At 40.2% G+C, this 17,176-nt stretch overlaps 1 protein-coding gene across 4 annotated transcripts in view; it reads right to left on the bottom strand.

The window, feature by feature from the left end:
- LOC112142464 (Down syndrome cell adhesion molecule-like protein 1 homolog) overlaps nucleotides 1-17,176 on the bottom strand; it is a 60,804-nt gene that overhangs the window by 21,042 nt on the left and 22,586 nt on the right. For all 4 annotated transcript variants that reach the window (XM_024265874.2, XM_024265875.2, XM_024265876.2 and 1 more), the window contains exons 4-7: nucleotides 2,449-2,595; nucleotides 2,084-2,362; nucleotides 971-1,246; nucleotides 586-882 (exon numbers count right to left, since the gene is read on the bottom strand). In XM_024265874.2, the coding sequence (XP_024121642.1) occupies nucleotides 586-882; nucleotides 971-1,246; nucleotides 2,084-2,362; nucleotides 2,449-2,595 (999 nt within the window). The remainder of the gene's footprint in view (nucleotides 1-585; nucleotides 883-970; nucleotides 1,247-2,083; nucleotides 2,363-2,448; nucleotides 2,596-17,176) is intronic.

Genomic DNA, 17,176 nt, shown 5'->3' with positions numbered 1-17,176 from the left:
AGATTATGCACACTTATCACGTGACCAGCACTAAGGGGTACTTTGCACAGTCCGTAGGGGTTCATGGGTTTGAAAAAATTAAAAAATTTGTACGACGTGCATGCGTCTCACCTACTTTACCCTTACATACTTTTGCGTGTTGGTGTTGGGAAACAAGTGCAATCTAACTTCCACGCCAACAGTCCCGCCCTCAACTCAGAGGTGAAATTATAATGACCTCCTGGTGGGCTGCATAAAATATCTCTTTAAAAAAACGACACAGCTTTGATTCTGGCTTAAAGGGATGACTACTTTCTAAATAAACTACTTTTCCTCAAAAAAAAAATCATCATAAAAATACAATGCTGTTTCTAAAACTTTAAGATAAAAGTTTGAAAGGTGAAAGGTCAATCGTATTTCTTTTTAAACTGTATGCAAGTACATTGCGATAGATAGATAGATAGATAGATAGATAGATAGATAGATAGATAGATAGATAGATAGATAGATAGATAGATAGATAGATAGATAGATTTGTCACTAAGCCCTGCATGTTTGTGATAGATCAGGTGTAGAGTGCATTTATATTGAAAAGCAGACAGGCACCTCTTACGTTTATGCGCGCTTGGTACTCGGCGCTACCGGCCGAGTTGCGTGCGACGCAACGATACACTCCTCCATCCCGGATGAGCGGGCTGCTGACGTTGACGTGCGACACCGTCAGGCCATCTGACAAAGTGTACTGGCTGGTTTTGTAGGTGGAATCTCGCACCACGGGCTCATCGTCCAATGTCCAAGTGATTGAAGGGGGCGGGGCTCCTTTGGCGGCACACATGAGGGAGAAAGGCTCACCGGGGTTCACCACCCGCTCGCTGAAGGAAGACACAATTCGAGGAGTACCATCTGAGAGGAGCGAAACACAAGAGAAAGAAGCGTGAGCCAACATTTAGCAGAGCTTTATTGAATTCGTTGACAGGCTATATCCACATACCCTCTAGTAAAATAATGGAAAAGTCCTGAGCAGTGTGGCCCTTTCGGGATGCAAAGCACTGGTAGGCTCCAGAGTGGAACTTCTGAGCAGCAGTGATCTGGAGAGTGTCGTTGTGTTGTCCCTGGATGGAGATGTGCTGGTCTGGGACGATGGGCTCTGTGTTCCTGTACCAGGTGATGGTGTATTCTGGAGAGCCCTCCACAGTGCACGTGAAGAACAGTGTGCTGCTGATGCCCGTTTTTAAATTCTTCGGAGACAAGGTCACCCGCAGAGGATCTGAGGGAAAGATGAATAACGTCACATTGCAGATCTGAATATAAATCATTCGGATGGTATTTATCTGCATCTCATTAACTTGAAACTAAGCCCACTTGACTCAGCTGATAGCTCTCTGATTCATACATTCAAAACGTGTTTACATTGAAAAAAGAAGGATGCAGGGGGAACATCAGCAGCGGTGACTCCATCACTTCGACGCACTCATTAAAAAAGCAGCTGGAGATATCTCTTCACATCTCTGTCCACTTGTGTGTGTATTAAAGGGGATGTGGACATGTGTGTATGTGTACAAATGTCAGTGAGCAATAAGGCAGCTGGTGGTGAATGCTGGGGGGCATCTCTGTGCCTCCCAACCCCCCTGCCCTGTCAAAGTCACAGAGTTGGCTGCCATGATGTGCCCACTGGCAAACCCCACTCCTGCACCATTCTTTCTGTCTCTTCTTCTGTGTCTTTGCATACTTCACACAATTCATCTCCGCTGCTGTTATTATACTGCTATTACATTCCAGATAATTTCATTCCAGCACTGTCTGGGTGTCTCCTGCGTGACCCCTCATATTTATTTTCCTCACCGTCCCTCTCGATGATGGTGAACGGAGCTGGCAGCTGTGTTATAGAGTTAGCCCAGACGATTTACTGACCTGTCTCTCTTTCTGAGGCCTGATCTGATGAGGCATCGAGCAGCTCACATGCATTAGTTACAGACAAACTGTGATGTTCTGCTTTAAACCTAAAGCGTTTATGAGAGGGAACTTCTGCTGGGTTCATTCATCAAGAGCACGATGTGTGGGTTTGTCAGGTTACACGAGAACGTGTGACGTGGCGCTCACACACCGATAACGTGAAGCTGTCCAGACACCTCCTTGGAGCCAAAGCTGTTGGTGACCTCGCAGGCGTAGCTGCCGCTGTCCTCCTGCCTCAGGTCACTGATGGTCAACCCTGTCAAGCGCCGTGTCCAGCGGGCATCTGAAGGCAGCGGGCGACCATCTTTCAGCCAGCGCACAGTGGGTGTAGGATAACCACCTGCTATGCAGGGGAGCTCGATGCTCTGGCCTGCATGCACTTCTCCTGCTTGGAAACTATCCAGGATAGTGGGTGAGGACTCATTGGGGTCTGCAGGGAAAATATCATTTGTGTTTGTTTGCTTGTCTCTTTACAAAATTTAAAAAAACTGACAAGAACAATGAAGGACTACTCACCCATTACTGACAACCTAGCTCCATTGCTTTGCCGCGTCTCGCCACTGTACTTATGCTTGGTGATGCACCGATATGTGGAGAGGGCATCCTCTTTCTGAACGTCAGAGATGTAAAGAGCTCCAAAGGAGGTCAGCGAGAATCTGTTACCTGAAATAAACCACATTTAACATAAAGTTAGCAGAGAAACTACACCTGAAGCAACTCTAATGGACACAACTTATAGATAAACATCGGAAGACCAATCATTTAGACCCTTTACGGATATACTACCAAGCTTAGCTTGTCACAAAAACCTAAAAAAGACAAAAAACAAACAAAACCTCCCTATCAAACAAGGATGTGACCTGTCTTATACAATCACATCTTGAAAAATATAGGAGATCAGCCAAATTGAGGCTTTTGAAGAGTCATCTGCCTGGCAGCCTGTACATAATAATTGAGAATTTTAACTATAAATCCTAAATCAGACACTTTTAGGTGAAAAAAATGAAAGACCGACTCCAATTGAAATTGTATTTTGTGTTTTTAATATGTCCATATTGTGGCATTTTTCTCATGATGGAGGACAAAAAATATAAAAGCCAAAAAATGTCTTTCTGGGAATTTCCTTATTGTGAATCAGGAGCAGAAAAAAAACATACCACTGGAAAAAACTTGAAGGTGTGATGTAGGACCTACAATCGCAAGCCACAAACTCCTTGCTCCGCTATATTTTGACAATTCCACTCACAGACAAATAGATCCATGTACGTCTTTGTTTTCCTCGTCTGAGCTGATGTTGGGCCCAAAACTGGATAGTTTAGATATTGCTCACTATTTTTGTTGCACTAAAAATGTTATGTTGGGGGTATGAGGGGCTGTCAGCTAGCGGGAGAGTATGCAAACAGATGGACAATGGGATGTGGGGATGGGCTTACAACAGTCCCACCCACAATTTAGAGGTGAACTCCTAATGAACTCCTGCCGCTCTACAGAATCTGTCCCAGAGAAATGACAGGTTTTTAAATTTTGGCTAAAATCTGCATCATCATAAGAAAAAAAACACTGGAAACGCTTTGAAAGTAGCTGAAAAGATGACCGGAGTGGAACTTTAAGAACTTTTTTTCCCCACACATGGCCACAAAAAAAAGGTAATGTATTGCAATGTTAATCACATGTTTATAACATTAAAAAGCATTTTTTTAATATTTTGAGCACTTTGCATGTGGACCTTATCAGCTGGTGAAGCTAACATTGTTAGCTATTGTTAGCTAATCATGGCAGCTGATGCATTCTTTGCTAATTGCTACGACATACAGTAACTGTTAAGGCCCATGGTGTCAATAGATGCAGTTTAAGCAAGTCAGCAGAAAAAACTGTTGTTTTTCAGGCAAATTTGCATTTCTCTAGAAAAAAAAACAACCATGAACCGAGCATGTCAAGTCTGCTATTTCTGCTGCAGCAAACCACATTGAGCTTCTTCTCTTTTCTTTGACTGTTTCTTTGCATAGTTTGCACTCAATTGTCATTTTACTGAATATTCAAAATTCATATAAATCAACTGCAATGCTGCCCCCTTAACAAGTTATTTCCTGAACCCTTCTACACTAAACATAGACATTCTGACCTTGTCTACCTGAGACTTTAGGAGATTGAATCTCTCAAGACCTAGTTTCCACATGCGTGGGCATCACATTTTGAGTTATTTTACCACAGTGGTTAATTCTGCTTAACTGAGGCCCGGTGACTACATGTGTAGAGGGTTAGCTCAAATATTAGCTTGGGTCGTAAGAGGTCAAAGCACAGTTTGAATGCTGACCTCACTCAAACATCCTATAGGCCAACACAAAGAAGGTATTGGGATTTTTTTTTCTAATTTAAGCTTAATTTATAACAAAGAAACATACATCACAAAAGAAAGCAGAGCGCAAAAGAAATAAATCGCTTCATCTCTCTCCCCTTCCCTTTCCCTCTTAGATGATGACTGTGGTACAAATACATTGTGCTTATTGCAAAACCGCATTGTGCTAACAACAAACAGCTGCTAGAACAGTTGGCACTACCTTCCTAATAAAGTTACCTCCTGAAATCTGGCACTCTGTCAAGACCTGGAGGACACACAGCGGTCACCAAACCCACTCATGAACAACAGACTGTGTCCCACTGCACACAATGGATAACTCCACTACACTGTTCTATCATCACCAATATGTTTAGATGTTGAATATTTAAGGTGGGCTAGTGAAATACTAGTATTCAATCTAATCTATGTAGATAAGGACTACTTAAAATGTCACTTATTCTATACTAATTCAACCTTCCTGCTGTAATCTTCAGTGTCATCACATAAATATGTTAACTGTTTACATATTTGTATTAGACAAGTGAAGCGTTTCATATTTTTATGTTAAGGGAAAAAAAAATAGGTGTAACTCTCTTCTGGAAACGCGATTGAAATAAGAGATTTTTCCAAATTTTACATTTATTTGTTGATTTACCATATTTTTCGCATTATATGGTGAACTTTAAAGCCTTAGTATTATTATTATTATTGATTTTAATTATGTATGGCCAGTGCTGAACTTTTTTCTTGGTTGCCCTGACCCAGAGGAGGAGTTAAGGGTAAGGTTAGAGTTGGAGTTGAACCACCAAATGCTTCCTGAGTGCTGCTGTGTTAGGGGAGGGGAGAACAAATGCGAAGAACAAATTTAACACACCAAGGTACAACTAAACTTCAAATTTAACTTTAAATATGTGTTACCAGCAACATTATTTACCCTGGGATGCACTTAACTTAAATGTGGGCAATGCAGCAATGTGCCTCTTAGCAGCACAAATTAAATGTGGCTAATGTGAATCTCTATCAGTTTTCTTGCTGGTCGCACATAAATAACACCAGCCCTGTCAAAATGCCAGTCTATTTGTTTATGAGTGTGCAGCTAGCGTGTAGCAATGTCCGACTGTTTTCTTTACATGTTACTAACAAGACTGGCTTAGCGATTTACAAACTTATATGTGTTGTTTGTCTTGCTTAAAAGGCCTTTGGTGCACCCAGTAGTGTACAAAGATATATTGATAAAAATTTCTCTTAATAATCAGATGTTCAGTTTAAAATTTGCATGAACTTGCTACAATTTTGGCAGTGGAAGTTTCCGTCAAAATACACCTTCTATACAGAAATGTCAATGTAACAGAATGTAAGTAGCTGCATTACCATTGTACATATGCATAATTTCTTTAAAATTCTAGAAATGTTGAAAAACACAATTTGCTATAATACTGTTTCCATTATGCAAATAAGCGAACCATCTGACGCGATAAGTTGGACATGGACAATACTTTGATTTACAGCAGATACATTCAAAGTTCTGTCACGGCGATAGTGCTCATCATCTTAGATCAAAAGTGATGCCGGCGTCTAATTCAGGCTAGCTCCTTACACGTGGGAGCGACTACGGATTAGGAAATTTTAGGAAATCGCAGTTGGTGATTTTACAGAGGAGCCGTGGATCCAACAACTCTGCATGTCACGCACAACTTTTGATGAGCTATGTGACGCGGTGGGACCTCTAGTGGCCCCTTTGCAGTGCCCAAGGCAGCAGGTTCCTACGAAGACGGGCATTGTGTGACACGTCACTCATTTAATTAAAAACAAGTGTGGTTTTGCGAAACATGTCAATGGTTCGCAAAACTGCTTCTCCAAGCGCAAAAACCTTTTTTTTTTAGATAAATGCAAGTTATTTTAAAATTGTTGTATTTTTATTAGGTAAATTTATCATCACAAATCCAATTTGTGCAATTTCATAGTCAATGGAAACACAGATAGTGACAGCAGGGAAAACTGACACAAAACATCTTTTTTTTAAAATAAACAAAATAAAAATGATGCCTCAGTAGCCATTTACAAATCCTGGTGCCAAACAATCCCGATTCATTTAGGTGAGGTATGTTCAATCTTGTTATAAATAATAACTAAAAGTGCACAGTGAGTGTGACGTGTTTAGATCTGGGTGCTCTAAAACAATAGGTTTAGTGTATGTTTGTGAGTCTTTATCATCCACCTGAATCCAAATCTCAGTCCAAACTGTGGATTTTCCGTTGTCGAGAGTTTTTGTGTGTTTATCAGCATCAATATTTCATCCACAAAGTTGAACGCTTGCAGAGCGACGGACATGTGTTTGCATGAAATATTCCGCCTGACCCGAGAGGAGGTACAGGCTGCAATTTTCCAGCTGCCTTTGTTTGCCCCCCAGAATGAAGCCTTACAGGATAATGAGCACCTTAAGACTGCTACTCCCACAACACCCAAGACTTGCCTGTCACAACACTGACACAGGCAGAGAAGCCGGCGAGGAGGGGGAGTCAGCTGGATCTGTCACAGCCCCACTTTTTTGTCTCTGCCCTCAGCAAAGGACTAAATTCATCCCATCTGCAGCCCCTGAAACAATGCTGATTACACAACTGTTTCCCTCTTTGTAGCTGTCTGTTACTGGGTTGTGTTTTCATAAAATAACTCATCTTCATATCATTCTCTTCACATCTTTGTACAAACTGCCATGTTTTGTGTTTTAATCCTCTTCCTCACCCTTTTCTGCGTCTCTTGTTTTCAGTCTGTAGTGGCAGACGGACTAAAATATTAATTTCCAAATCCTAAATCACTGTGCTCCCTCAGCTTTTATTCATGCTGACTTGACTGGATAATGAGAAACAGAGCCGATGTGCATCACACAGACAAATGCACACACAGCTGCAGCAAAATGTGGAGAGGCATGCATGTTGGCAGAGAATAAATGATAGTTTTGCACATACTGCTCTATTAGTGCTTCTCTCACATAAAGTCCTGCAAATTCCTACAAAAAACTGTCATTTATCCTCCTTTTTAACATTTAAATGCTTACCGGGCACTTAAGGAAAAGTCCCAGGAAACCCTTTTTTCACCATCCTCATAATGGAAGCTCATTCAATGTAACACAAAGGCTTTCGGAGGGAAAACTCCCACATTTTAGGAAATAAAATAGTAGATAAAACTCTAAAAAAAACAAACCTTTTAACTTTATCTTAAACTAATATTTGTGCTTTTATGCACACAATTTTATTATATAAAGACTTGAAAATGTTTAAAAAGCTCATTAATGATTAAATCCTTGTTTATTGTCTTTTCATATTGCTTAGCACAACTAGAGTACAGATTGTTACCACTTAAGTTCTCATTATGTTGCACCAAATACTTCTTTTTGACACACATTTTCAACTTTTTTTGAAAAATGTCTTAACTTTCATCTTTTTTTTATAAGTCAAATGTTTTGACAAAAGTAAATTCACACTAACTTAGTGACTTGCATGAAAATTTCTAAAGTTAACACAAAACCTTTTCATTTTCACGCCACTGTGTGCACTAGATTAGCAACAAACATAAGTTTACACCAACCAAAACAAATTAACATGATGGAACGCGCATATCAAACCTTTTTAAATAAAAAAATTAAACACTAATTAACATTACCAGAAAAGACCTCTTTTGCCCTGATGAAACCATCTTCGATTTAATTCCTTCAATCCAACAAAATGGCAGCCTAGTAGTCACTCGACACAACAGATGTGTCGCTGTGATGAATTCCAAAGAAGGAACCGGCAAACTGATGCCAGTCTAAATTTATTGGAGAGAATAAGAATAAAGGAAACCATAGTCTATAAATAGTAAATGAACTGTAGTCCATGCGAGTCCAGAAGTGTGTGCACGGTGCATAGGTAGCAGCCTTATTTTCTCACATGCAAATGAAGGCGTCGGTGCAAAGATAACGAGGCCCATATTTCCACCTCCTCAGAGGGGCCATTATTTATTGATGTTCTGCATCCCCCCCTCCCTCCCATCCTCATGCTTTCTTCATCCTCTCCCTGTTGCTAGGGCCTTCACACCGTCATTATTTTAAGACTTCTGTGTACTTTTGCCGCAAATTAAACAGCCCAAGTGTTCATGATCATTGAGGACGACAGAAATACATTAACCTCGATGTTGCCGGGTCACTTGTAGAAGTTCACAGTTACAAGAAATCCACCGAAAAAGTTCTGTGCTGCTTTCTGGTGAACACGATATGGTTTCTTTCTTTCCCAGTTTAACAAAACCAAACAAAAATCCCTTTTTTATACACTTGATTTTGTGATTTAAGTCACCCACTTTTCTTAGTGACACTTTTACACTCTACTCTATTTTAGTCCCATAAGTTGATGAAATAAACATTGCGTTTTTTTTTTATTATTTTGGCATCTTTTAAAAAACTAATAGAGCTTATATTTGACTTTTGACACAAATAACCTAAGAGACCTTTTGTGTTAGAGGTCAAATTTCATTTGATGCTATTTGAAAGCAAAAAAAAATACTTTAATGACAAGAATGGCAAAAATAATTTCAAATAATAATTCATCAATTCATAGGTTAATTGGTTACTCAAAATCATTTCTAGGTGTGAATGCGAGTGTGATTGTGGCCCTGCGACAGACCGACGACCTGTCCAGGGTAGGGTTGGGCACCGATGGGTTCTGATGCGGTTCCGGTGCTACCGCGGTTCTTTTGTTTCGGTTTCGGTTCCCTTTCGGTGCTTATTGCGGTACTTCAGTAATAAAAAAGAATGCCTTTATCTTCCTAAACCCAAAGCAGAACGGCTTCAAACAAGCGCAGACTCCCTCCTGCCGTGCAGCTGTGCGCACGTAATATAAAGCATAATATAAAACTCCGTCTTAAATAAACTTAAACCTCCTTGAAATTTTAGCCTGACATTTTATTAAATTAAATCAGGAATGTGGCATTTATTTGCAGTTGTTTTTGGGCAAAAGCAATATTTTATTTCAACAAAATAAGGCGGAAGATAAATGTCAATCACACGGCTGCAAAGCGCAGCAGATGATGACGACCCGCTGTGGTGGTGGGCGGAGCCGAGCCGAGCTTTCTGCTATTAGCAGCCCAACAAGGAGGAAACGATTCATTGTTTCATTTTGGGATGGGGCTCCAGCGTTGTTTAAAAATTGCGGAAACTCCACTGTTCACAGCGAAAGTCCCGGCCACCGACGTTGCGGAAGCCGACCATCTCGGCGGTTTTATATGAGCCCGCCCACGAACACAAGAAAGTAAATAGATAGGCTGAATCGTAAAGAATCAGAAGGGAGTACAAGTGATTGACATGTCCACAGACAAATGAAACTTCAATGAACTTTGGAACCGAAATCCGGCACCGTTTGCAGCCGCATCTTTCGGTTTCGGTAGAACCGCCCAAATCATAACGGTTCCTACTTGGAACCGAACTTCGGTGCCCAACCCTAGTCCAGGGTGTATCCTGCCTTCGCCCATGAGTGGTAGGGTTAGGCTGCCACAGCCCCGTGACCCCAAAAGGGACAAAACGGGTTTATAAAATGCATGAATTAATGTCAAATAATCTTCATAAGACTATATTTGGGTTTGTTTTCCCCAAACTGTAGGCTAAATGATGCAAATGGTCCAGTGGTGGTTAGAGGACAATCAGACATACATCTGCAGACACTAACCTGCCTTTTTTCCCTATAAGATACATTAATGCATTAGTTAAATCTTCATATGTTTTAAACTCTCCAAAGAAGTCACATAGCTTATTAAAAATTCTTGTTAAAAAAATGACTAATGAACTGTTAAAACCTCTTGTACTTCAACTTTTTTAACCAAAATCTTTAATTCTGCCCTAAAGTTTTCATCTTTCTAACCACAAATCACAACCACAAACCACCATTTCAAGTAAGACAAGATAAGAAAAACATTTCACATTAGGTGAAGACATCCAAAATTCTGCTTTATCCTTCTTATTGAGTTGCATTTAGCTTCATTTTTAGTAGGACAGAAATTCATTCTGTCCTCTTTTTCCTTGGTTCTCTACCACAAAGTTAACTGCAGCATAAAATCCTCCAAAGATTTTTAAATCTAGACTCTGTGAAAAGATATGAGGATAACTCATGGCATGGTCCCTGAAAAACTAACCTCATAAAGATCATAGTATATTTGGTTGTGATGTTGAACTTTGACCTATGAAACTCCAGATCTTACCGCCACAAACTTCACATATTATTTTTAATCCCTCTTAAAAGCTATTTCTGGTCTAAATACAATCGATTTATTTTGTGTTTGGATCTGATGTTGTGATCAATAAAATATTTTTTTATTATTTTGATTGTGACTCATTAAATTGCTCTCTGTATTTGTGCTCCACACCTTTTGCTCTCAACAGTAAATTGCAGAGCAGAATTCAAAGAAGGTGAGAAGGAAGAAGAGAGGAGGAACAGATCAAAGACTTGTGACTGTCACAGAAGAAAGAAAAAAATAATAAAGCATATTCTGAAGAGGTACTGTGTTCTGCGCTGGGGTATTGATGCTCACAAATGCAGACATGATAGGAGTTACACACATGCAGAGTGAAAGAGAAACAAGGATTAAAATAGGACAAAAAAACGGGTCCCTATTGGCACAAAGAAATAATAAACTGCGTGTTAAAATTAGCACAGTAGAGTCAGAGAGTGGCACCAGCTCAGGTTTGCAGTGGAGGAATGTTTAAAGGCAGAAAAAACAGGCAGAGGTTGACAAAATGGCTTAATGAAAAATCAGGAGAAGGAATGCAAAGACCAGAAGACGAGAAGAAAGATGTAGGGTTAATAAGGGAGGAGGAACAACACAGAACATCTCTGTGTTTTTCACTCTTTTATGCAAAAAAGGGGCGTTTCAATCTGTATTCAAAGCAGGAACCCACTCCTGCCTCCCTCGGCTCCTTCCTCCTTCTCTCTGTCTACATTTAAAGTAGAAGCAGGTGTCAGCTAACAGAACAAATACACTTTCCCAGCTTTATTATCCAACTTAACTTTTATGATTGGTACCTTCTTAACTCTTCCATTGACATTCAAAACAGGCTGTATCGGCGCAAATGATGTCCAACAACCAATTGTGCAATGCGAGGCTGCGTTGCCCCATTAAGAGACGTCGTTAGCCAAACAGCTCACATTGATTGTGACTCCATCTGCCACTTAAGTCTTCCATTGCATGAGCAATGCCTGGATCTCTGCTGCATTCCACTTCCTCGTTTTCTTTTTTTTCCATCCTGCTCGCTTCCTTGTCACTTGTTCATTTTCTTGAAAGGGGTTCGGGATGCGAGACACTGGAAGAAGCCACAGCTCTGTCATGTTTTCATTAAAAAGCCACGCTTCACTGTCTAATCCTGACTGCTGTCCTCCTTCCTTACCAATTCTGACTTCTTACCTCATCTTTCAATCATGTTCCGCCTGCCCTACCTCTGGCCTGTGTGTCATGTTGTGCGGCAACCCAACGTTGAGGACAAATGTGGAGGTAGAGGAGAGGATGAGACAGAATAGATTGAGTCCAGTTTCCACTGCGATGGGACAACGTTTCTTCTGCACCACTGACTCCTACCGTCCCAATTTGCCCTATGTGACTTTGAACAGTAAACACTGGGGGAGGGGAGGACCCCATCCAGAGCCTGAATGGACTGTCTGGAAAGCACATGGAACAAACTGCGTGCAAGCTAACTTAATGCTGCAGAAGAACCACACTTTGCTGCTGAAGTCGTCCCAAGAAGGCAGGCGGACGGTGCTGCATAAAACTAAATGGACCATCAGAGATAGAGGGAGCACTGGGGAGATTAAGCATCAATGGAATCATCAGAGGGAGCGCAGGACGGAGGGGGAATGGGGTGGGTGTACGGGACAGAAATGGGGAGAGATGTAGAAATAAGGCTCCATTATTCATGACGCGTGTTTCATGTTCTTGGTGACATCTGGGACAGCAGTGATAATGAGAGTCCCACGAGAGAGAAACCACACACATCCCAACACAGGGTGCTGTACGTGCCACCATGGTCCAAACCCCTTCAAACTGAACACTTTAAAAAATGTTCACCCAAAGAAGTAAACATCCAGTGGGCACGAGCTCTTGTCCCGCCACCTTGTTTTGATATAGCTGCAGATAAGAGGCGTAGTCGGGTGCACAGATTGCCATCATATGTGTGTCTCAATGTGCGTCTGTTTGTGTGTGTGACGCAGTGTACTCCAGCTTAGCCCATGGCCTGGGGCAGTGAGCTGCATTAGCAGCACTGAGTGAGCTGCCTGGTCTCTCCCTATTGGAGTGCTGGTGGCAGAGGAGTGTCATTGCCCGGCAGAGAGACCGACCGAGGGGGGAGAGGACATAAACGCTGCAGCATCAACACACACTAACACACTGATTTAACGTGTTTACCAGAAAGGACTGTAAAATGACCCCTGGATCAAATTCACTGTTTTTTTTGTCTTTTTAATTTGACACTACAAAATTATCCCCTTGCAGAAAACTGATTTTAAAAGTCACTGATTTGATTAATAATTTTGTTTAAAATTACTTGATTAATAAAGTTTTGTCATGTATTTTTTGGAAAGCCAAACAGTACATTAAAGATCCAGTGAGTCATTGAAACTTACTTTTATTATATTTCTTTTCCCCCTTGTACTACAGTAATGGTTTCTCTTGATCTAAGTCAGGATCAGACATTATTTCCTTACTGTGCCTGTTTTTAGATGGACAGCTGGTGTGTGACGTCACCTAATTGTTTGAAATGGGCTCATTGCAGTCCACTATTTTTGCTAAATAGTCGTTGTCATCTCTGTTAAATGTCACCAAAACAGAAATGGACAGACAGAAATGACAAACAAGTTTGAAAGTTGTCAGAAATTGTACAGTAAGGCAAATGACAAGCTATTAAACCACAAGTCCAATCTCAAATATTGAATAAAATTATCTCTAAGCCCTAAATAAAAATTATGTTCACTTTCAATTTACATTTGAAGAAAACTGAACAGTCTTACTTAAGTAATACGCTGTTTTTGTGGTAGTGTTTAGTGGTGGTGATATGCTGCATTCATGCTGAACACAATTTGTGTTTCAAATTTGCATCCCCCCTTTATTTTGATGAGTGTCAAATTGGCTACTTGACGCTTGTCCAAAAATGTGCTTAACAGTTTTTAGCCTCATCACAACATTGAAGCATTGACTGTATATCAGGAGCTCTACAAAAGCATTAGTACACACGTCTTCATGTTTGGGTTTATGAGATCATTCAGAGAAAGTACGGTGAGCTTCACCATCTACTGTGGGAGCTGTGTCTAAATGATGGGCTTCTGTCTCTCTGTGACCCAGTTTGATAACTTGGTGACCCACATTAGTCTGAGGAGGGAAAGTATACATATAATAATGTTATTGATTTGTCCATACAAATAAGACACATTTTGTAAAGTTCAGGAGGAGGACAATCAGATTCTCCCCAATGTTGGGATTGGACTACACCAGCTGATCACGTCAAGGCTGAGTCCCTGATTGGTTGACTCAAATTTGTCACCAATTCAGATATTTGAACTCTGCAAATATCAAAAAATGCTGGACCGCAGGTCCTCTGATTTTGTCTATGCAATGACTCAACATTAACTGGAAGACCTGTATTCCAGCTGGTTTGGTCCACTCTCAAGGTTGCAGTGTGAAAGCAAACCAAAGGTGTACAGCCATACTGGACTGCCTTGGTCTGTAAGCTCCCCTAGATACAGTATAAAACTTTATTGGCACATTTATTTGTTGCTAGACAATTGTGCTTGTATACTACAGCATGAAAAAGGAGAAATAATTTGTACCATATATCAGATTCTGTAGTACAAGTGGGTTATGTTATTACATCTTCATATAACATGCCCCATTTTTTCCAGAGAGGAGCTCAATTATCTTTCTGCAGTCTTGCACAAAAGTCAGACATTTCTACTTTTAGAGGAAAAGAATTACCTCCTTGTTAGATTTATTTTCTTCTGTTCAATGAAGATTTCTGAGTCCATGTTTCATCCAGATAAAAAATCCATGCTTTATTCTCTAACTATATTTTTCAGACACTTTAGTATCAATCATAAGGTAAATGGCGTGTACTTATATAGTGCTTTACTACCTCTGTAGAAGACCGCAAATGCTTTACAGTCAAAGTTCCATTCACTCATGCACACAAACACAATCTTCAGATCAGAGGTCGACCACTCTACCTCTGCACCACAGTCAACACAAGCTGGAACTGATCTTTTATGATGAGATATGTTGTTTTTATCAACTTTTTCATAACTCTCTGCATCATCAATGCATTTTGAATACCTGCTCTTATGCATATTTTCTCCTTTGCTGCAGTCAATCAAGTCCGCAGTGCTGTTTTAACCCTTGTGTATGTTTAGACAGCAAATAGTGAGACGGATCAATAGGTCTGAAAGAGGTCATGTAGGAACACGACAACCGGAGGACCAACGGTGTCACATCTGATCATGTCTTCATTTTTTCATCCGCACTAACCAGTGTTTAAAAGTGCTTTTTTTGTTCCTTTTTAGTTCAATTGCTGCTTCTACATATTAAAATCTCACAAGATTACATAATACAGCGAGGACATTTTTTCAATCAGAAAGAAAATCAAACGCTCAGGAAGTCACATATGAAGACAGAAAATCTGATCCAAACTTCTTTCTGCTGCTGCTGAAACCCGAGTAAACAACCATTTCCTTAAATACAATTTCTTAGTAGAGCCTGATGTAATCCCTTTACACTAATCCTTCTTTCGTTAGCCTAAACAAAAGAATGAAAGGAAGCAGGAGAAAATGAGTAAAACCTCTTTACTTAAATCCTATTTCTTAGCCCCAATCCAGGCCGCATAAAGCCTCCACCTCTTCTTTTTTAAGCCATGACACAAGCCTCAACACTTTCACTTTTCTTAAGGATTCAGGACTTTGAAGAGCAGTTTGACTGAAGTTGGACTGCAAGGAAGTTTATTACACTCAATAGTTAAAAAAAATATTTAAATATTTTTTAAAAATGAAGCGTTAAGAGTAAATATAAGTGTAAAAGAATCCGTTCTTCTGGGCACACTTGTTCAGTTTTAGAAGGAACTCAGCTGGAAGGTTGTTCTTGAAGAACTAACCTCAGTTCTTTGTGGATGTGGGATTTCCATCTTTCTGTCTCTTCAAATAATCATAGACACACTCCATGATGTTGATTTTTGATGATGAGGATTTCTTGTTCTTCTTAACGATGAAGATTGTTCCTATTGACTGTAAATTTGGGCTCATTGTCCTGTTGCAAAATAAATTTGGGGCCAATCATACACCTCCATGACAGAAAATCATGATGCATAAGTATCTGCAGTATGTCTTAGTATTAAGAACACATTAAGAACATTAATCCTGACTAAATCTCCAACTTCATTTGCCTCTTCAAATGTTCACCATTCCTTACTTTTCCCTGCAGACACTCATTGTGTCACTATCCAGTCCTTCTACAAACAAACTTCCTTTTGTTGCTGCTCAAAATGTTAAAATTTGGACTCAAGCACTTGCTGCCATTTTTCTGCACTCCAATTTATACATTTTTGCTTAAAATGGACTCTTTTAGATTTGTGTGTGTTTTAGAGGTTTGGCCTCAACTCTTGAATGAAGGCAGCTTCCATCCAGACCTCCATGGACAGGAGAACATGTGTCCCATTCGTAGCAGGGAATCTTCTGATTTGAAGGGTAATAAACTTGATTAACTTGAATACTTACAAAAGTTCACTTCTAAAAGAAACTCAAGGCCCGGCTCTACTTCAAGGAAACCGTATGTTGGGAATCTCTTCATACCAGGAACCAGCTCAGCCACAGGAACATGGCATAGTGCCCACCCAGACCGAGACAGCAATACACTCCACTCCACAGCTGTGAAAGTTGAAATCCAACCGCCCCAGCAAAGAGGACAACTGTGACAACAGCCCCAGACAAAAGCAGCACAAAAGATCCCCACAGGAAACATTGGTTTTGTTGGGCTTGTGTTTTCTCAAGCTCACCTTGGCTGCAGCGTTTGTCTGTTTTTCACCCAGTTTTAAGCCATCTACACAGCTGCTTCTGTCTCAGTTCATGAATGGTTTTCAACCTACATGTGACACTGATGATCTTTAGCAGCTGTTAAGTATAATTGGTCAATACATCTTACTAGGGGTGTTGAAAAAACATCGATTCAGTGAAATATTGCAATACTTAATTTGGTGATACTTGTATCAATCTAATTATTATCTAAACCCAAACACGTATTTCAGCTTTTACTTTTATTTTCACTTAAACTCCTGACTGCTAGTTAGCAGCGCACCACACTGAGCCCCTTTTAGCAGTTCTACACCAAAACAACAACAAGATCTCACAAAAACCATCTTGTGTTAACTGTGTAGTCATTGTCGCTACCTGATCTTTACTGACAACGAGCTCAATTGGACACGTACAACTTAGTTTTAACTTGCAACTCGCAAACTTCCGATCAGGAGTCGACTGCCCTACCGCTGCACCAATGTTGAATGTTCACTTCAATGAGAAATGTTTCTTAATTTACCAACAGAAAAGCACAATTAATTTGCTTGGGTAAAAGCAACAATAAGATATAGTTGCAGTACTTAACGCTCTGATTGTCAAATGAAATGTATTTTACAATTTTATTCATGTGAAAACTGTATTAGTATTCAGACAAAGTATTTCTAAGTCATATTCTTTTTAAAAAATAGTCAAATATTGTTTCTGGTGCTGTCTTGGAATGTATTAGGGTACGCACCGTATTGTGACAGGTGTATCGGGATACATATCGTATCGCTGGACTTGTGCCAATATACACCCCTACTCGTACTGTGATCCTTCAAAGTCCCTGATTATGAGCATGTGTTGATAA

Source organism: Oryzias melastigma, linkage group LG14 (assembly GCF_002922805.2).
Source record: "Oryzias melastigma strain HK-1 linkage group LG14, ASM292280v2, whole genome shotgun sequence".
In the NCBI taxonomy this organism is placed as follows: Eukaryota; Metazoa; Chordata; class Actinopteri; order Beloniformes; family Adrianichthyidae; genus Oryzias; species Oryzias melastigma.
This window is presented reverse-complemented; position numbering and strand designations above follow the sequence as displayed.